The sequence below is a fragment of the Labeo rohita genome, chromosome 25 (genome assembly GCF_022985175.1).
Source record: "Labeo rohita strain BAU-BD-2019 chromosome 25, IGBB_LRoh.1.0, whole genome shotgun sequence".
Lineage (NCBI taxonomy): Eukaryota > Metazoa > Chordata > Actinopteri > Cypriniformes > Cyprinidae > Labeo > Labeo rohita.
Genome location: NC_066893.1, coordinates 14,151,812 through 14,172,614, shown reverse-complemented (window position 1 = coordinate 14,172,614; position 20,803 = coordinate 14,151,812). Strand labels below are relative to the sequence as shown.

The following is a 20,803-nucleotide window of genomic DNA, read 5'->3' as shown; positions in this document are numbered from 1 at the left end:
ATGAAAATCAAGTGTATGTAAACTTTTGAACAGGGTCACTTTTATAAATTCAACTATTATTTCCTCTTGTGGACTATATGTAAATGTCTATGTGAAATATCTGATTCAGGTCAGTACTACATAATGAATAACATTCATTTTGTATGATCCCTCTTATTTAGGTAAAATAATTAACATTTTGCAGATTCTGCACGGTGTATGTAAACTTTTGACCTCAACTGTATATGCAAAAAGAAGAAAAAGTGAAAATAGTGCTTAACTGTGAGGAGATGAGAGAAAACTGTTAACAAAATGCTGATTTTTGTTCACAATTATTCTTATTAGTTAAACCTTTGAATTACTATGGTCAGTCTTGTAGAAAACTGTGCTTGTTCAACAAATGTTGAACTTGTGCAGTTTGTGATAATCATATCCATGAGTTGAAGTTCTGCGGCAGGTCTTTACTGTGGAACTGGTTACTGGCATTGCAGTTCATGGAAATATGGGTAAGCGACTAGTTTATACAGCTATACCTCAACCTGCAGAGATAACAAAGTGCAAATGCATGTAACAAAACAAATGTGATGTATCTGTAATATCCTGTAGGTTGATGTGTATACATGTTTAAGGCTATATTGGTTTTACCTTGGCTGGCAGAAGAGCATGAGATCAGGGGGTTGAAGGTGACAAACCCTGGGAGGTTTTGACCAATGGAGGTGGTGATCCATTGCTGATACCGAGACACACGGGTGTACACACCAGGTTCACTAGGCTGACCACAGTCATGACCTCTACTGATGATACCAGACTGAACCCACACTGAACAATGCTGACTCACCATTGGACCACCAGAGTCCCCCTACAAAGAAAGCAACTTCCTGATGTGTGCACACACGCACTATTAGATGAGTAGTAATATTCTGATTGGTTGTTGTACCTGACAGGTGTCTTTTCCTCCCTGCAGTAAACCAGCACACATCATGTTTTCTGTAATGAGGTTGGCACCCAGCAGGTTATTACATTCAGAATTATTTATCACTGGAACTACAGTCTCCTGCAGGGTCCCTGGGTAAGACAAAGTCACTGGACACACAAACAAAATCATCACTTTGTGATATTAGCATAAGTGTGTGTGTGTTTGTATGACTGTGCATGTGTTACCTCCAAATGCAGTTTGTCCCCAGCCTGTGATCCAGCTGCTGGTGCCGGAAGGGAAGTCGCTGTTTTCTGCTGCTAAACACACAGGTCTAATATAGTTGGTAAAGTTAACTGCAGAAGACAGATGCAGGAGAGCAATATCATTGTTGTAGGTGTCGCTGTTGTAGGACGGGTGAATAATGAGCGTACTGATGCTTCTACTGATTTCATGCCAGTGATCGCCCTGCTGTGTTCTCCTTCCCATGTACACAAGGATGCTGGATATGTCGACACTGAATGAAGAAAACACAATTACAAGAACTAAAAGGCCAGTGTTTAATATCTGTATAAAATGCGTGTTTATGTTCTAACCTAGAGAAACAGTGAGCTGCAGATAACACCCATTCACTGCTGATGAGGGAACCTCCACAAAAATGACCCTTATATTTGGGGCTGTGAAGACTGATCATCCATGGCCACGCCCCCTCATGTGCATTCGCACCGCCCACAACACGTGGGTATAAAGGGGAACGGCCACAAACTGAAAGAAAGGAGAGAGAAATTGTTTATTTTTACACTCAAGAAACAAGGTTTCTGTGTACACTAAACTAAGTTAAAACACTTTTACGTTTTTGTGTCATTCTTTTTAAACATCCACAGAAAGGGGCTCTTACCATGCAAATGAGAAAGACAATCTGCAATAAAGACACATTGTAAAGGTTACAACAAGCCCCATGAACACTACCTGATTATTTAACACATTTCAGGAATTGAGTAATCAGCTAAGATGGGGTCAAATCAGGTTTGTTACTTCAGAGAGATACCCAAAATGTATAGTGATAAAAATCTATTTTAATAAAACATTCTATTTATCTATCTATCTATCTATCTGTATATACGGTGCCATTGTGAAATAAATTAATAATGTAGAAAGTTGAAATCAAGAAGATGAAATCTAGTCGTTCTTTCTGTGTGTAATTTATATGTTGATACTTCAATTATGTGCATTTTTGCGCTCAGTTATTAATTAAAACATAATAAATAGTTAATTAAACGAGTTCTATATCTATAAAATCTCTAAATTAACACGAAGAGCATGTGAATCATTGTGTAAAGGCAAATACATTTTTTTATGGACGTTTTAGTCTTTGTTTCATATGGCAGTAAAGAGGCAGGGAAGTGGAGAAATCTCTGACGTACACAGTAGATCTGTTTGACAATGTACCGTTTACCAAATCAGTTTGAAACACATGGAAGACCCTACCTTTGACGCATAGGAGCAGGGCCATACATGTAAACCTCCACATTGTTATCGTGCCTTTTCTTCACCGGCAGTATTCATGTCTGTGGTAGTTTTGTCCTTTAGTAAATGCTTTGCATATTCTCTCTCCATTTTCCATAATATTTTTTTATTTCTTCACATTCTCTCTATAATGATAGACTTAGTTTGTCAGCATAACCGTGAGTGACAAGTATGGGAAGGACAGCAGTTATTTTTTATATCGCCTACTTTTCATTTACATGTTAACATTATGCTATGCAAATACACGTAGCTGGGGCAACAATCATGTGGTTTCTACTGCACGCTTGACATAACATAGCCTGTGCAGTTTAATTGAAAGTTAAATTTGAAATGCTATTCTTTGCCCAAAATTAATAAAAATATATAAAACTAAATTAGTTCTGTCTGCTGTATTCAGTGTTGACGGGGCCTGTCGAGGGGGCCTGGCCCGGCCACTTTGGTAAACAGACTTATGCTGCAGTCCGTAAATTGCAAGTACATAACCAGCCAGTGATCAGAATTACCTCCTTACTTCAGCCTGATTCACAACAGTAAGCTTGTAATAAGGTTTTCTAATTTGAGTGGTAGGTTTTGCCGGGAAATACAAGCATGCTGCCGTTCTTCTTTATGTCATTACGTCATGGTTGTACCCTACCAGTCAAAAGTTTTTGAACAGAATTTTAATATTTTTTAAAGAAGTCTCTTCTCCTCACCAAGCCTGCATTTATTTGATTCAAAATACAGCAAAAGCAGTAGTATTGTGAAATATTTTTTCTATTTAAAATAACTGCTTTCTATTTGAATATATTTTAAAATGTAATTTATTCGTGTAATCAAAGTTAAATTTTCAGCATCATTACTCCAGTCTTCATTGTCACATGATGCTTCAGAAATCATTCTAATATGCTAATTTGCTGTTTAAGAAACATTTTTTATTATTATTATCAATATTTAAAACAGTTCATTTTTTCAGGATTCTTTGATGAATATAAAGATCCAAAGATCAGCATTTATTTGAAATAAAAAGGTTTTGTATCATTATACACTATATATACTTTTTTGAGCAGCAAATTAGAATATTAGAATGATTTCTGAAGGATCATGTGACTGGAGTAATGATGCTAAAAATTCAGCTTTGAAATCAGGAATGAATCATATTTTAAAATATATTAAATTCACCACTGGTAGCACGATGCATTGTAATTTCTTCAGCTGCTAAGTTCCTGTGAAAAGTCCTATTTGATTTCAGGATTTTTCTCCATATTGTGGACTTCTAACTTCCAAAATGCAGTTTAAATGCAGCTTCAAAGGACTCTAAACGATCCCAGCCGATGAAAAGGGTCTTATCTAGCAAAACGATTGGTTATTTTCTGAAAAAAGAGGAAAATTTATATACTTTTTAACCTCAAATCCTCGTCTTGTCTAGCTCTGCGATGTGAATGCGTAGTGAATATCCACACACACTCCTCAAAACATTAGATTCATCCCCGCTGAGGACCAGTGTTGGGGAGTAACTATAGTTACATGTAACAGAATTATGTAATTTAATTACAAAATAAATGTAATTGTAATTAGTTACAGTTACTGAGAAAAAAAAATATGTAATTAAATTACAGTTACTTTTGAAAAATGCCATTGATTACAAAGGGGATTACATCTGAATTTTTTCACACACCCACCCCCACTTACAGATTTAACTGACTTCTTTTAAATTGCATTGACTGTCCCCCTTTCTCCTGCCAGCTCTTTCCTGTCATCTCTCTACTGTCCTATCACAATAAAAAAAAATAATTAATTATTACACAGCTCAGACTCATTCGGGACAACTTAAGTCAGTGCTATATGCTTGATAATTTTTCTTGGCGGAAGCTTTGTGTTTGGTTAGCTAATAAAATGTTAAAGCTTAATTCAATATTATGTAGACAATTTCTTAATTCTGTCATCCTGGTATCGTGGACTTGCTCTATTGTTTCATACAAACACAGCTGTTGCCTTTTTTTTTTTTTTTTTTTTTTTTTGTACATTGTAATGGATTATAAGATAACTAACAAACTAGTACTACTACTTAATTATTTATGTGGTGAAATGTTGTGTAAGAAAACTGGTAAGACTGCACTGTATCCCTAAAATGTCTAGTTTAAACTTGCCGTTTGCTAATAATTTTGCCACAAAATATCTAAATAATCTATCAAGCAGCTGTGTAATAAGTGAGATAATGTACATTCAGCCAGTTGTTATCGCAAAATAAAGATGTATATTATTCCTTACTTATTATAATCTTAATTCAAGTGATGAAGGATTTTGAAAGTGTGACAGTTATCAGTGTTGAGTGCTGCTGTAAGGTTAACTCTACCTGGTTTAAATGTTTCAAAATGATTAACAGTTGAAAATATTTGAAATTTAGAAAAGTAATCAAAAAGTAATTAAAAGTAATAAGTTACATTAATAAAGTAATTGAAAAGATACACTACTTATTACATTTTAAATCAAGTAACTTGTAATCTGTAACCTATTACATTTCCAAAGTAACCTTCCCAACACTGCAGAAGGACCCATGTTGACGCACAACCCAAAGAAGATAATTGCAATTGCAGGTTTCAAATAGAGATGGCGACAAAGAGGCACATTTTTACAGACTGCAGCTTTTAAGATCAAATCACTGGTGTGCACAGTGCTCAAAAAGGGTGATGACTTTACCTTATGGTTCAGGGCATTTGAATAGTTCTGAGAGTCAGCTGAGATAGACACACAGAATGACAGTCATTTCTATAAAGATTAATCACTTTTTGAGATTAACTGAGAGTATAAAGTGAAAAGTAAAAATACTAAAATACTAAAAATACTATCACAACTTTTCAGTGAGACCAAAGTGAGTCCAAAAAGTCCCTCCCAGCTATTCTTATATGGCAGATGTTTATGATAATGCATAGACATTGTCAGCTACTTGCTTAAACAAGGCACTTTTTTTCAAAACTGTGACTGTGATGCAAATTGAGCCACATGTTTTGGATAAAACGTACCAGTGGTTCATTGTATTCTTTTGTCATAAACTATATGAGCCACACACACAGTTTAGTCTATGAGATTTCTGATGATGAGACGGATGATCAAGACAACTCAAACTGTTACCTAATGACTGTCCTAATGAACTTTCCAACCAAACTCAAGAAAGTACCATGATGTTGCATTAATTGAAGAATTTGAGGCCAGCTTTCTTTGCTGTCAAGGACAATGATATATTAAAATGGAAAGCTTTATGTTGGCAAATAGTGTAAAGTATAGGAGGGAATACAAGTATATGTGCTAAAGAAGGTACATCAGCCTCACAAAGCTGTGAAAGTTGCAAGGAGTAAGCAACATCTTATATTTCCCAGTAATATTATTGGAATTTGAATAGTCTCATTGTTTACTCCATTAATAGATTAATGTACAAATTTTGGTTTTGGTTTTATTTTCCCCAAAGAACTAAAAATGTTTACTTTATATTCCTGAAATTCAGCAGAAGGGTGTGATCATGTTACAACTTTCGCTCTATTTCAGTGCAGTAGCATTTTGTTTATTTTCTTTTATTTTCTTATTTTCTTTTTGATTACAAGACAAAAGACACAAGTGTGCAGTTCTAAACTATTTTATTATTCTCATTAAACACACACACACACACACACACACACACACACATATTTGCAACGTAATGAAGTACTCTTTCTATCATGCTGTGATGACCATGGCATAATCTCATTTATGACACAGACAACAGAGGTACAATCCATACTTTCTATGATACATTTCATGAGTTGGGGTGGTGGAGGGATGCCAGAAGACATCCTTAGTTAACAATATGACAAGATGAGGTGAACATTCTTCTACTAAACATTCTCCTTGTCATTTAGAACTCAAATTAAGACTTTTTTTCTAAGAACTAAATTTGATATTTGCAAATCATATAGAAAATAAAAAGTAGAAATAGTTGCAGGCTGTTTGCAGTGACCCTGGTAACTAACATTGAAGAGTCTTCAGAGCAACATCGACTGGAAGCGGAATCTCACAGACAGGAAGAAACTTCATCATTTGACAAATATGAATGGTAAGGCATTGATGAGGATCCAAATATCGGTGTAACCAAATTCAGTACCTCAACCTGCTGTAAAAAGTTCAGAGAGAAAAAGAGATGAGTCTGTGTGAAATTGCCAGTATTGTACTTCTCATTGCATCTCACATGACAAAGTTTAATCCACACAAAATACATAAATAAATGAGCATTAGTCAAAGAAGTGTGTGTTGTTAAAGCTGTATAAATGTGTGTGGATATGTAGACATGTGAGGGGGAGAATTTTACTTTGACTGGCAGAAGAGCATTGGGTTTAGATGAAAGCAACAAATCCAGGCGGGTTTTGGCCAGTATGGCCTGTGATCCATTGCTGATACACTGACACGCGGGCGTACACAGCAGGTATGTCGGGCTGAGCACACCCTTCAGACCAGTTGACGACACCAGACTGAACCCACTGTGAACTCTTCTTATGCACCAATGGACCACCAGAGTCCCCCTACAGAGAGTGTAACATAATAGAGAAGAAAAAAGAGATGTACATTACACTTGGACAATAAACAAATAGTCATAGTGGACATTCAGGCATGCAGTGTGTTTAGGTGTGTGCATTTAGAGGAGTTAGAATCATCCTGTTTAGAATGATCTCATTGGTTGTTGTACCCGCCAGGGCCCTCTGCCTCCTTGTTGTGTACCAGCACAGATCATGTTGTTGGTGATAGCTCCACGACAGCGATTATTGCAGCGATTATTATCGTACACTTCAACCTCAACCTCTTGCAGAATCCCAGGTGGAGGTAAAAAGATTCCAACTCCGATTTGTCCCCAGCCTGTGACCCATCCTTTGGTGCCAGAAGGAAAGTTGCTGTTCTGGGCTGCTAGACAAACAGGTTGAATGTAGTCATTAAATGTGACTGGAGAGGACAGATGCAGTAGAGCGATGTCATTATCATAGCCGTTACGATTGTAGGTGGGATGGGCAATGATGTTGTTGACAGTTCTGGTGATTTCATTGGGATTATTTCCCTGTTGTGTGCTCTTTCCCAAGTACAAAAGCAGTGTGGCCACGCTTTTACTGAATAGGGAGAGAAAATGAGAAAGGAAAAAAATTAAAAAATAGCAAGAACATTCTACTAATCAAAAAAGACCAGTGGATTAAGATCTGTGTGTGTGAGATGTCTAACCCATCGACACAGTGAGCAGCTGTCAGCACCCATTCCTTGTTGATGAGAGAACCACCGCAAAAATGTTTCTGACCAGTTGTGTTGTGCAGACTGACCATCCATGGCCACGACCCTGCAGCAGCATTTGCACCACCCACAATACGGGGGTTTAAACGGGCATGTCCGCAAACTGTGAGGAGGGAGAGAGAGATTGTTCACAGTGACACACAAAGTTCATCATCCAGATCACATATGCAGTCATATTCAGTCACTATGTGACTTCATATTAACACGTAAAGAGAGAGTGGGGCTTTTACCATTTGGCTGTGAAAGTGAATCTGCAGTGAAAGAGAAAGTGTGGAACAGATTATTAATGGAAAGCATCAAGACTTAGTTTGAATTTGAAGAATATTTAAACCTCTTATTCAGCAGTTTGGATTACAGTTCTTATACATCCTTACTGTTCTGCTATTTTCAATGCTAGCTAGCCTACACAAAGTACAGATTTACAGTGGTCCTCTATTCATGAGACTAAGATCTTACCTTTGACACATAAGATCAGGACCAAAGTCACACACGTTAACCTCCACATCTTCACTCTCTCTTTTCGCTGACAGGATGGATGTCTAAGTTCATTTGGTCCTCTGTGTCTCTCACAATCCCTTTAATAACAACTTCTCCAATATCTCTTCTTATCACTCATTTGCCTAGTCATTTGTCACACCCCTCTTTCATTTTCCATAATCATCTTTTATTCCTCAAATTCTTTACACTCTTGATACTTCTGGTTTAAAATGAATGTCTGTTGTTTCATTCAACAAATGTACTGTGTATAGTACCTTATTCTTTACTTTACTTCATTACTGCTGAATCTTTTCAAAAGTCTAAAATATAAGATTGAATAGGCCAGGCTATGATAAATTATGCAGATACACAAAACCACACTGTAGAGATAAGAGCCAAGCAAAGAATGAAATTGCAGTTGACTGCTATTATCACGAAAATGTGTGATATGTATAGTGTGGAGAGTCTACTTTTCATTCACACCTGATATGCAAACACACTTTATTGGGATGTAAGTAGGAACTGACTATCATGGTTTTGGATGATCAAACACAAAGCATTCAAGTTTTGTGTAGTTTATTGATTTTGTTATTATGCGCAAGCATGCCCAGGTAAAAAAAGAAATACTCTTAAGTTGTACCATTATTGGTGCACTTATTGTATTTTAATTGTACTACACTAAGTGCATACTAAATGTGTTTATTTGGAACAACTTTAAGTATGTTAACTGTCCTTTGAGATATGCTTCAGATCAATTTTAAGCTAATTGCAATGTATTTTAATAGTGTTAAAATGGAACCACTTTTAGTGTAATTTAATAGTACTTCTTTACTTTTCATTTAAAATGCTCTTTAGTACTTCTTGAAGAAGCTTCAGTTTAATGTGCTTCAAGTATATTTTCAATAGCATATCAGCTCATTTGAAATGCATTACCAGTACACTACAAAAGCCACTATTCATTTTTTCCGTATTCAGAATTATATATTAGTGCTGTCAAATGATTAATCGTGATTAATCGCATCCTAAATAAAAGTTTTTGTTCACATAATATATATGTGTGTGCTGTGTATATTTATTAGGTATATTTAAATACACACATACAGCATAAATTTTGAAAGTATTTACCTGTATTTACATCTATGTATTTTTATTCATATAATTAATATTATATATACATTTATTTAAAATGTAAACATAACATATTTACCTTAAATATAAATATGTGTGTGTATTTATATACATAATAATAAATATACACAGTGCTCACACATGTACAATGTAAACAAAAACTTTTAATTTGGATATGATTAATCACAATTAATTGTTATGATGAATCATAATTGACAACACTATTATATATATATATATATATATATTAGAAAGTGCAGAAATCATTAAATAAAACTGACACACACATACACTTTCAAATCTAGAAATCTTTAATGGACTATACATTACAACAATTTCAACATTTAAAAAATAAATAAAAATTCTAATTCCGTTATCAAGTGTCACACCCTTTTAAGTATTATTTCACAAGTACAAACAAGAAAAAAAACATCATATTGGTTTTAAATATGCTTGTTGCTAAGGCATATGGAAGCCCTTTTTTATGGAAGCCACTGAATAAAAAAAAAAAAAAAAGGTTACTGAGAATTTTTATCTCATAATTCTGACTATTTCCTTAGAATTGCGTGATACAAACTATATGCCCAGGGCACTAAACCAGAGGGGGGCCCAGCTGAAATACCGCTCCCCCCAGAAAGCAATTTATACCAAGGGGGGCCTTTAAATCAGTCCGTGCCCAGATCACCTCTGCTTCATAATCCATCCCTGCAACTTTGAGTACCAAGGAAAAAAATAAAACATATGTTATATAAACTATATGATAGTCTCTGCAGTGCCTAAACACTCAAAACCTTCAGCAATATATTAAATTAAAACTATTTTTTAAAATAACCTACTGATGACGTAGAGCAATTGTTTCAGTTCAGATCACATATAATGTGTACGTATATCACCAGGAGACCATACAAAGATATCATAAGCTCTTTTTACTATTTGACACTATTTGAATAGTTAACTGAATATTTAAATGTGTCAGTTGTGATAGAGACGCAGAATTATATTTTCATACTGGTTAATCTAATCTGAAACTGTTAATATATATATATATATATATATATATATAATTAAATAAAAACTCATCAAATTAAATATTAACTGATGACTAGATTTGGTTAGAAAAAGATATGAGCCATCACAACAACAAAGTTCACACAATGCCAGCTCATTTGAAACTCTTTTACCAGAGGGGAAACCCAGAACACCTTAATTTCACATGTGATTTTGGGGGCCTCATTTATAAAATGTTGTGTAGAAACTGTCCTACAATTGATCTACAATCATTCTTCAAATGTGTGTATCAGAGTAAACATCTCCCTTCCAGATGTTAAGTCTGTAAATCACAAATAAATGAAACTGTGCACAGCTGAATGGTTTTAGCTAAACTGGCCAAAATATTTTTGGTTATTTGTGTATAACCGAAGTATGCATACCAAATGATAATATGGAATGTATGTTAATACTTGTATGTACTTGATTGTGTAAGTCCCTTTGGCTACATAAATGTTAATGTAGAAACATGGTTAAATACAAGGCAGCTAGACCATTTAAGGCCTTATAAGTAAGCAGGAATAATCTGTAATCAAAGAAAAAACTTAAAAGGTAGCCAGAGTGGAGAATGGTTATATACAACATATACATATATATACATCTTTTCATTTATTTTGTACTCCGACTACAAATTACATTTTTTTTTTTTTTTTTTTTTCAAATTACATCCCAAACTGAGACTTAAAAAATGTACATGTGCCCTAATACAGTTCAACCTTTTGGTTAACTGAGTATTGCATAGCCGCTATTGATGCACGCGTTATTGTAGCCTAAGAGGTTTTATTGTGTTTCCTTTGTTGTACAAAAATATGACACTGGAATTTTATTTTCTTTTGGCAGGAATGTAAAGAAAAGAGGATTTCCACTTTTGACTCTTATAATTAGTTTTTTTCCAGAGTGGATTTAATAAATGAATGCGCATAGTTCTTTTTTCTTCGTTTCACATAAAAGAAATATAACGTATACTGGCATTAAATAAATACTTTGATTAATATCAAATGCTATCAATGAAAGAAGCAGTAGGAAAAGAGCGTTCAGTTGTAGTGAGACTCTCATCAAAGTAAACCCCCAACATTCAGCACCGACGCGGTAGTAGAGTAGGCTACGATCATCAGTCCGTCAGTGCTGGTGAGGGAAATGCGATGCCGGAGAGAAAGAGGCTGAGAAAGGAGAGATTTAAGAAGCAGGTGGAGGACCAAGCTATTTCCAATGGTCTTGATATCTTCCGCCTGGAAATCAGCAGCAGGTTCAAACCATTTAATCTGAAGTCCAACTAAGTCCAGTCAGTCTCAGTCCAGCTGACAACAATGGAGAGGACATGAGGGTGCGTTTACACAAAACATACACATACACCGCTGTCACTGCTTGAAATTTCATGTCAGCTATTTTTTTTTCTCTCAATAGACGAAGCTACATTTTGAGCGCGTATGATATCGGTAGAGTGCTCCGTCAGGGAAGATACGGCGCAGTCTAAGTTATTTTACTTACAATATTTAGCTAGCAAATCATTTTATCTAACTAAATGTAATAACTGATAATAATCTTACTCCATTTAAGCCATCTCAGTGCGTATTATGTCCTCTGTTTAGTGCAGCACCTTCACCCATTAAAGTGGGATTGCAATTTTTGTTCATCAGGTGGCAGTGAAAATTAAGCCAAAGAACATGGAATACATCCACATTGGCTATGCTCAGTTTTTTCAGTTTTAAATATGAAATATGAAATATGAGATCATTTGTCAGCTGGACTGGCAGGACCAGCTTGACCACTGCATTATGGTCTTGGAACATCCCTCACTCTGTGAAGATCTGATGGATGGTATGGAGCATACCGGAGACACCTTTAGTGAGGACATGGTGAAGACTGTCATGTGAAGCATTTCACAGAGACATCAAGCTGGACAACCTGCTGATAAACCCAGAAATGCTTGAAGTCAAGCTGATCGACTTCAGGTGTGGGGATCTGCTGAGAGAATCTGTGTATGATTATGATTGTGTATGATTATGCATCACACCTATTTCAAGATTCTACTGACAAGTTAATCCAATTGTTTTTAAACTTGCTTATGAGACAAAATGTCTTTCCTTTAGGCACAGCAGAGTATCTTCCCCCCTGAATACATCATGGAGGGCAGGTACCATGGAAAACCTGCTACCGTATGGTTGCTGGGAGCGCTCCTGTTCGTAATGGTGTGTGGATGCTTCCCAGAAACCGATAACCTGAAGATGACTGAATAAAACATCTGGTCTGAGCCTAGGTTGTCAGTTGGTAAGTTAGCATTCATCACAACCAAAAAGACCAATTGTATTTTTAAATCATACAAAACATCAAAGAAAACAATTGGCTGGAAATATTTTGCATATGGAATTTTACCTTTTCATTGTTGAATGATTTAACTTTGGAAGTTTTCTGAGGCCACCTAGTGGATGTAGTGAATTCAAGCGTTCATTCATTTTAAAGCTTACATTAACATTAACATCTTAATAAGACCTAACAGAATATAGAAATATACTTACCTGAGTTTAGAATATAAGGCAACTTTAAATGTATTTAGTGAACTGTGGACATTGTTATTTTTACCTGATTTATTTTTATGATTTGTTATGAAAATGCAATGTACACGTTTCATTAAGGTCCCGCAGTATCTAGTATTTCTTTGTCATATAAAAATACCCAAACAATAGTAAGAAAGTACAAAATATCCAATTCATTGGCAAAAACTTGACAAAACTTTGGTTTGAAACAGTGATTGCGAACCTTTTTTGTCTTATGTAGTCTGACAGTCCCTTGAGTACACTTTACAGTATAAGTAACTAAAGATTTAGTCTTATATTCCCAAAAAGTGATTTCTTATCAAATGTAATCAATTGTATAATATGTAAGTAATGACTGGTAATGTCAGTTTGCGCTGTCTTCATCCTCCTGTCTTTGTTTCTCCAGCTGGTCTAGATCTGGTTTAGCTGTAGTAACTAGTCTAGACTATAGGGGGCGTCATCATTACTGTGTTTCCAGTGTTGCACGCGGCGCTGCAGTTTCAGAGCAGCCTGTCTGAGAAGCAAGGTACAAATCAACACTTCACTTACATATCTCTGATTAACCATATGAAACTATATCTACAGTATCTCCAACATGAATATCAATATGCACTGTGTTAGTGTATTTGCGTTGCCACTAACTCAAACTAAAGACCTCATTAGTAAGTGTAAGGGAAATGGCACACTGAATCATACTTGGAGATGTTCTTGCAGTAGAGCATGCTGATGGACCGCAGCTGCAGACAGCTGCACAGTAGAAAAGAAGGGGTGCGGTCAGTTAGAAGAGGACAGCCACTCACATCCAGCTCCTTCAAGAGGTGACCAATCCTTGTCAGGTACTTCACTGCTGTATCTGTCATCTGGAGAAACAAAATATAGTGTCAGCTAATATGTGAATATTTTTATATATTATTATATATGCTTATTTGATTAATGACCTTGAAATATGTCTTAATAAATAAACCCTAAAATGTCTATTCTTTTAAGATTACTGTATTAAGGAAGTACTTTAGGGCATCCAGCTATTCTGACTGTGGCAATGGTCCTGCAGAAGAAGGAGAGGGCTTTGATCGCACGATCAGTCAGACACACACACTGACACACATCCAAAAGCTCCAGATGATGACATTGTCGGCAAAACATCTGCACAAGACAAAAAGACCATCACAAACTTTTCCAAAAAGAGTAATCAGATGGCAAATACATTGCAAGTCAGAAATTTATGCACAATGAAGTGATAAAAAAGGTAAACCAAACCTTTATTCCATTATCTGTTATAAAAACACACTCAGTTGCAGTCAGTTTTCTCAGACTGTGGTTAGTTCCCAAGGCGGCTAGTCCCTGTGAAAGATTTAAATATTAAATTTAATGTAATAACAGTATTAACTACAGCTGTAAAATTATTATATGTGTAATACTAAGTGTACAGTACTTTATCATGTATTTTGCAGCCTGTGATGTCCAGAGAGTTGAGAGAAGTACAACTGTTCAGACACTCAAATCCATTATCCGTCAGGTTCTCACAGAAACACACACTCAGGTGGGTCAGACTGCTACATCTGGGAAAAAAAGTATATTCATACAATCTCTGTATATGAAGAATTTTATGTAAAACGTATGTGTAATTGTTAAATGTTTTCACTTCTGAGTTATTCTCTTCAGGGACAGGTCAGTAAGTTTTGGGCAGTAGGAAAGATCGAGCTCTCGCAGTTGTACAGAAGATGGACCTTCAGAGATGTAATGGATTCCCATATCAGTCACCCTAGATCAGGTAAATTAAAAATCACAAATTATATGCAACTAATGAACAAATATGAACAAAAAATGTGCAAAAAAGCACTGTGATTTTCATATTTCCTGCACATTTGTTCAGGTTTTTTTTTTTCATACACGTTTAATTTTTTTGTTTATTTTTGGGAGTGTCACCCCAAATCTGTTTACTTTTTTGTTAAATTTTTTTGTTATAATTTTTATTTATTTTATTTAAACAGTATATTTGATATATATAGTATATTTGAATATGACAATTTTTTTCTATATATTCATGTTGGTCTTCTCTTACTTGATACAGCCTGAGATATTTAAGTTGCACAGTTTTGTCAGGCTCCCTAAAGACTTCAAGCTGGCATCAGTCATGCGAGGGCAGTCAGATATTTGGACCTCGCTGAGCGTCAGAGAGCTACGGCACAGGGCCTTCAAGCTGCTGTCCGTCATTCGGTTATTACCTGAAACGCACAGTTTCTGTTTTAATAATTTGGCCTTTCTAGCCATGCCACATGATTTAAGCACATTAATAACAAACCTTGTATTTGGATCTTGGTAAGGCTGATCACGTCAGCAATTGTTTTGAAAGCCACGTCAGAGAGATACGGTGAGTCCAATATGGAAATCACAGTCAGCACTCGACATCTAGACACTAAGACCTTGCAGCAAAGACAAACCACCATCACCAATCAACTAATAATAGAGATATAGTAGACACTAAGTTTTAGTGTCTAATAGATGTTAATGTATATAATACATATAATAACACATGTACCTGCACACAGGTGTCAGTCAAGGTGGGTAGATCATCTAACACAATCTGTTGCAGTGAGCTGCAAGCTTTAGCGACATATGTAAATCCATCCATAGATATCTTTACAGTAGAAAAGAGGTAAAATGTTCACATACACCTTTGCTGAATCAGCAAAATGTTATTTTACCAAAATAAGAGGGATTATACAAAATGCATGATATTGTTTATTTAGTACTGACCTGAATAAGATATTTCACATAAAAGACATTTATATAGTCTACAATAGAAAATAATAATTAAATTTATAAAATGACCCCATTCAAAAGTTTACATACACTTGATTCTTAATTCTGTGATGTTACCTGAATGATCCACAGCTGTTTTTTTTTAAGTCATAGTAGTCCCTTGTTTGTCCTGAACAGTTAAACTGCCCACTGACCTTCAAAAAAATCCTTCAGGTCCCACAAATTCTTTGTTTTTTTGTGTATTTTTTTTAGCAATGACTGTATGATTTTGTGATCCATCTTTTCACACTGAGGACAGCTGAGGGACTCATATGCAACTATTACAGAAGGTTCAAATGCTCGGTGGTGGCGGTCTATACCCTGACCCCCAACCCTTAATGTATCAGTTTTTCCATCTGAAGCATCAGTGAGCATTTGAAGCTTCTGTAATAGTTGCCTATGAGTCCCTCAGATGTCTTCAGTGTGAAAAGATGGATCTCAAAATCATACAGTCATTGTTGAAAAGTGTTCAAATACACAAAAATGTTGAAAAACCAAAGAGAATTTGTGGGACCTGAAGGATTTTTCTGAAGAACAGCAGGCAGTTTAACTGTTCAGGACAAACAAGGGACTTATGAACAACTATCACAAAAAAAAAAGCAGCTGTGGATCATTCAGGTAACAACACAGTATTAAGAACCAAGTGTATGTAAACTTTTGAACAGGGTAATTTTTATAAGTTCAGCTACTATTTTTTCTTGTGGACTATATGTAAACAACTTTTATGTGAAATATCTTAAAAATAACATGCATTTTGTATAATCCCTCTTATTTTTGTCAAATAATTAACATTTTGCAATTACAGTACCAACTACTATTTTTGGATTTATAGTATGGAAGTACTATTTTAATATATTGTATATTAATATAACTATCTACACATTAGATAAAATATTAGCTAGTATTACTAGTTTTCATGTCTTATACATGTCAACACCTGAGAACAACCGGAAAGGTCCAGATAAGTGAGTCTGTGACAGCCTTTTCCTGTGATCAGATACTGCAGGCCTTTATCAGAGAACCTTGTGCAGTATGCGAGACTCAAAGACCGCAGCATCAGACAGCATCTTTAAAACAACAATCAATGGCAAAAAATATAATAAAATAAAAATATACAGTGTGAGGAATTGTGTACAGTATGAGGAACTGAGAAACATGTAAGAACATGTTTTTGTACCTTGACAGGACTCTTATTGTGGCATTAGTAATATGAGTAAAGGCCAGATTAAGATGGAGGAGAGAGCGACATCCCTCTAAAATCATCTTCATATTTTCATCCTGTCAGTGTGTTTACAAACAAAATAGGTATTAGATTAATTTTTTCTTTATAAAAGCAGCAAAACCTAAACACAGTGTGTTTGAATTCTACTTGCATTAAGATGTGGGCATTCACTGAGATCAAGTTCTTGAAGATTTCTGCATTGACCTTTGACCAAAACAACACAGGCAGGATAATTTTCATATCATTGATTGCATCGAAAATGTCTGAATTTTAAAGACTTATTAATGTAAATTTACTGATGCGTCCAAAACTCGACTCCTGCACCAGGGTGCAACCGCACAAGTTCACACAGATCACATAAACACGATGCACTCGTAGTATTCTCTCCACAGTCTGATCTGTGATCCAACTGGCCTCAGGGGAGAAATCAATCTGCGGAAATACATCTTACAGGTTATACTGTCTATATAGCATGATAAAAGCTGAATTTAAGAGTTTTTAAGTGAGCTGCACTGACCTCAGTCCACAGTGAGCTGTTTTGAGTAATTGCTTTCCAAGAATGACACACCTGAGCACATTTCAGCAGATCACGCACACCTAGGCTTTGGAAGATCTGCAGCAAATTGTTTATTAAAATCAGTTGACTTGACTTATTACCAGTTATTTAATGCCAACATTATAGGTTAAAGGAATAGTACACCCATAAATGAGATTTTTTTTTGTCATTTACTCACCTTTATTTAGGAGATATTTTGAAGAACCAAACAGTTGTTGGTCCCCATTTACTTCCATAGTATGGAAAGAAATACTATGGAATTCAATGTGGACCAGCTGTCTGATTACCAGCATTCTTTAAAATGTATTCTTGTATGTTCAACAAAAGAAAGATACTCATACAGGTTTGGAACGACATGAGGGTGAGTACACAAAGACAAAATGTTCATTTTTGGGTGAACTATCGCTTTAAGTGATACCTTAAGAGACAGCTTGTTAGGCAGCAGTGAGAGTCTGTCCTGTCCATCGCCTAGTGGTATCTCTGAGTTCTGGTTTTCTTGTATATCTCTCTCTAGCCTCTGCACAGACATACAACATCAATAAACATCATTAGTTCAATGCGTTTGTGTTTGACTTATAGTTTTTAATCCGAGAATCTACCTTAAAGTATTCCTTTGCTCTTTTAGCGTCCTGCACAACACGACGCCAAGCCGTGATGGTGTTTCTGCAGTGAACAGAATCCTGGACTTTTTGAAGTTTTCTCAGAGCATCTGGATAAAATATAAAATGGCTTTATACACTACCAGTCAAAAGTTTTTGAACAGTAAGATTTTGTTTTTTGACGAAATCACTTCTCCTCACCAAGCCTGCATGTATTTGATCTGAATTACAGCAAAAAAAAGAGGTGAAATTCTGAAATATTTTTACTATTTAAAACAACTATTTTCTCTTTCAGTATATTTTAAAATGTAATATATTCCTGTGATCAAAGCTAAATTTTAAGCATCATTACTCCACTGTTCAGTGTCACATGATCCTTCAGAAATCATTCTAATTTGCTGATTTGTTCAAGAAACATGCACATTTTTTTCAGGATTCTTTGCTGAATAGAAAGATGTAAAGACATATTTTTTGTTAGAAATGAATACTTTGATATAGCAAGGACGCTTTAAATTGATCAAAAGTGATGATACAGACATTTACAATGTTACAAAAGATTTCTATTTCAGATAAATGCTGTTCTTCTGAACTGTCTATTCATCAAAGAAACCTGAAAAAAATCTACTCAGCTGTTCAAACTGTACAAAAACTTTTCACTGGTAGTGTATTTTCACCTGATGTAATATTTAAATCATAACAGCTGATTATACCATTCTGCCTCTGTTTGTGAAACTGAACCCATGCTGTCCACTTGATAAAAGCCAGTTTTATCCGTCTCTGTTTGTGATACATCTCAGCCTCTTCCATTCTCTCTACGAGTCTGGCAGCCTTCATTTTCTTCTTTGAAATATAACTCTTCCAACCCCTTAACATGAGAAGACAGTCATTAACCTAGTTGGTAGGTTTTCTTTGTTGTTGTGACTCTTTTATACTACAGTCTATTGCTTTGGCACTCACCTGAAACACATTTTGGTCAGGCTGGTGCGATAACATGAGTAAGCTTTCTCCAACAAATGTGACAGACACTGTGAGAGGGAAAAAAAAAGGGAGTTTAAGCAGATGGATATGTGACCCTGGACCACAAAACCACTCATAAGTGTCAATCTGAAAGCTGTATAAATGTGACCCTGGACCACAAAACCAGTCTTAAGTCGCTGGGGTATATCTATAGCAATAGCCAAAAATACATTGTATGGGTCAAAATTATTGATTTTTCTTTTATGCCAAATATCATTAGGAAATTAAGTAAAGATCATGTTTCATGAAGATATTTAGTAAAATTCCTACCGTAAATATATCAAAACTTAATTTTTGATTAGTAATATGCATTAGTAAGAGCTACATTTAGACAACAGGTAATTTTCTCAATATTTAGATTCCAAATTTTTAAATAGTTGTATCTTGACCAAATATTGTCCTATCCTAACAAACCATACATCAATAGAAAGCTTGTTCATTCAGCTTTCAGACTGTGCAAATTAATTCTTAGCGCTGCATATTACTAATCAAAAATTAAGTTTTGATATATTTTCGGTAGGAAATTTACAAAACATCTTCATGGAACATGATCTTTACTTAATATTCTAATGATTTTTGGCAAAAAAGAAAAATCGATAATTTTGACCCATACAATGTAGTTTTGGCTAATGCTACAAATATACCGGTGCTATTTAAGACTGGTTTTGTGGTCCAGGGTCCCATATAAAGAAAGTCTTACCAGGCTGTCTTCTGGATTTCCAAAAATATCATACACAATGCCTCCAGCCAATGAAGAGATTTGTTTGTCTTTGTCAATAAAGGTGTGCCTAAATTCAGAAACAACTGACATTTTAGAGATGTTATTTATTGCATTAAACCTGCTTGATTTTACATTATACAGCCGTACATGTCAAAAATGATACAGAAACACACATACCAGCAGATCTCAAAATCCTGATCCTCTAGAATCAATAGGATCTTCTCCTCTATAAAGTGCAAAGGATCTTCAGGGCATGAGACACATAATCCAGCAAGTAAAGCCTTGTTTAAATGCAAAATAAATAATAAAATAAATAAATAAAAATCTTTAAAATGTAGCATTATTTTTCTAAATCTAAAAAATGAATTTATGTTACAAAATACAACATTTACAGTAACAATAAAATACTACTTCCTTGACTGGATTATTCATTAATGAGATCATTAGACAACAAACATAATTCACCTTGTAAATCTGAGGAAGTGAATGTTTAATCAAATAGTCTCTTATTATTGGATCTGAATCTTGGAAAGAAGTCATCATAAAAACGATAGCTCCAAGTTAAGCGGTAGTTTAACGATTTCCTGGAGTCAAAGCAACAAAAATTTAATACACTTGCAGTTCCTGTCAATATTTACACTTCATGTCGCTTGGTAACCTAAGCATGTGGTTGGTCAGAGGAATTATTAGCAAAAATACATACGTAATATTAAAAAAATAACCGTGTGCGTAGACAGATGGACTGATAAAACGAATTCGTTTAAGTAAACAAATAATATTTCTAAATCACATTTTTATTTGTTCAGTAAAACTAGAAATACCATTGGTTCAAAATCACCAAACTCGTTTGTGAACGCAACACGTCACACCGTGAAACGTTCTGGTCGTCCACTGATGCAATAGGCGGCAACGTGCAGAGGAAACTGAAGAAAAAAACAATCAGTGACGAGTATGATCAGGAACTGTCTGCGTTTGTTTTTATCCTGCCGGACAAGGACCGTGTG

The 20,803-nt window shown here is 35.2% G+C and overlaps 2 protein-coding genes across 2 annotated transcripts; both read right to left on the bottom strand.

Annotated features, from left to right (window-relative positions):
• Positions 1–269: 269 nt before the first annotated feature.
• Positions 270–8,234, bottom strand: LOC127156229 (transmembrane protease serine 9). The gene is made up of 12 exons (XM_051098978.1): positions 8,153–8,234; positions 7,927–7,947; positions 7,631–7,799; positions 7,110–7,521; positions 6,761–6,945; positions 6,531–6,539; positions 2,381–2,439; positions 1,791–1,811; positions 1,489–1,657; positions 1,141–1,409; positions 917–1,062; positions 270–838 (listed from the first exon to the last, which is right to left on the bottom strand). Exons 1-12 carry the CDS (start codon positions 8,199–8,201, stop codon positions 494–496), a joined length of 1,854 nt encoding a protein of 617 aa, XP_050954935.1. The 5' UTR covers positions 8,202–8,234; the 3' UTR covers positions 270–493.
• A 4,505-nt stretch (positions 8,235–12,739) lies between these two features.
• fbxl13 (F-box and leucine-rich repeat protein 13) lies at positions 12,740–20,716 on the bottom strand. Its single transcript, XM_051100341.1, has 22 exons — positions 20,621–20,716; positions 20,265–20,383; positions 19,977–20,080; positions 19,779–19,866; positions 19,019–19,086; positions 18,772–18,926; positions 18,062–18,171; positions 17,881–17,979; positions 17,424–17,519; positions 17,203–17,338; positions 17,058–17,110; positions 16,862–16,962; positions 16,622–16,751; positions 15,422–15,520; positions 15,185–15,305; positions 14,945–15,107; positions 14,525–14,644; positions 14,315–14,441; positions 14,140–14,223; positions 13,891–14,025; positions 13,579–13,742; positions 12,740–13,396 (listed from the first exon to the last, which is right to left on the bottom strand). The coding sequence occupies exons 2-22, from the start codon at positions 20,340–20,342 to the stop codon at positions 13,318–13,320; spliced, it is 2,310 nt and encodes a 769-aa protein (XP_050956298.1). The 5' UTR covers positions 20,343–20,383; positions 20,621–20,716; the 3' UTR covers positions 12,740–13,317.
• Between the last annotated feature and the right edge of the window lie 87 nt (positions 20,717–20,803).

Bases quoted from the DNA above. Each gene is read 5' to 3' on its own strand.
- LOC127156229 (XM_051098978.1), bottom strand. From the start codon at position 8,201: ATGTGGAGGTTAACGTGTGTGACTTTGGTCCTGATCTTATGTGTCAAA. The intron at 1,063-1,140 runs GTAACACATGCA...TTGTGTGTCCAG, and splicing joins GGGACAAACTGCATTTGGAG to TGACTTTGTCTTACCCAGGG. The intron at 839-916 runs GTACAACAACCA...CTTTCTTTGTAG, and splicing joins GAGGAAAAGACACCTGTCAG to GGGGACTCTGGTGGTCCAAT.
- fbxl13 (XM_051100341.1), bottom strand. From the start codon at position 20,342: ATGATGACTTCTTTCCAAGATTCAGATCCAATAATAAGAGACTATTTG. The intron at 18,172-18,771 runs GTATAATCAGCT...TATTTTATCCAG, and splicing joins TCACAAACAGAGGCAGAATG to ATGCTCTGAGAAAACTTCAA. The intron at 14,224-14,314 runs GTACTGTACACT...AATCTTTCACAG, and splicing joins GCTGCAAAATACATGATAAA to GGACTAGCCGCCTTGGGAAC.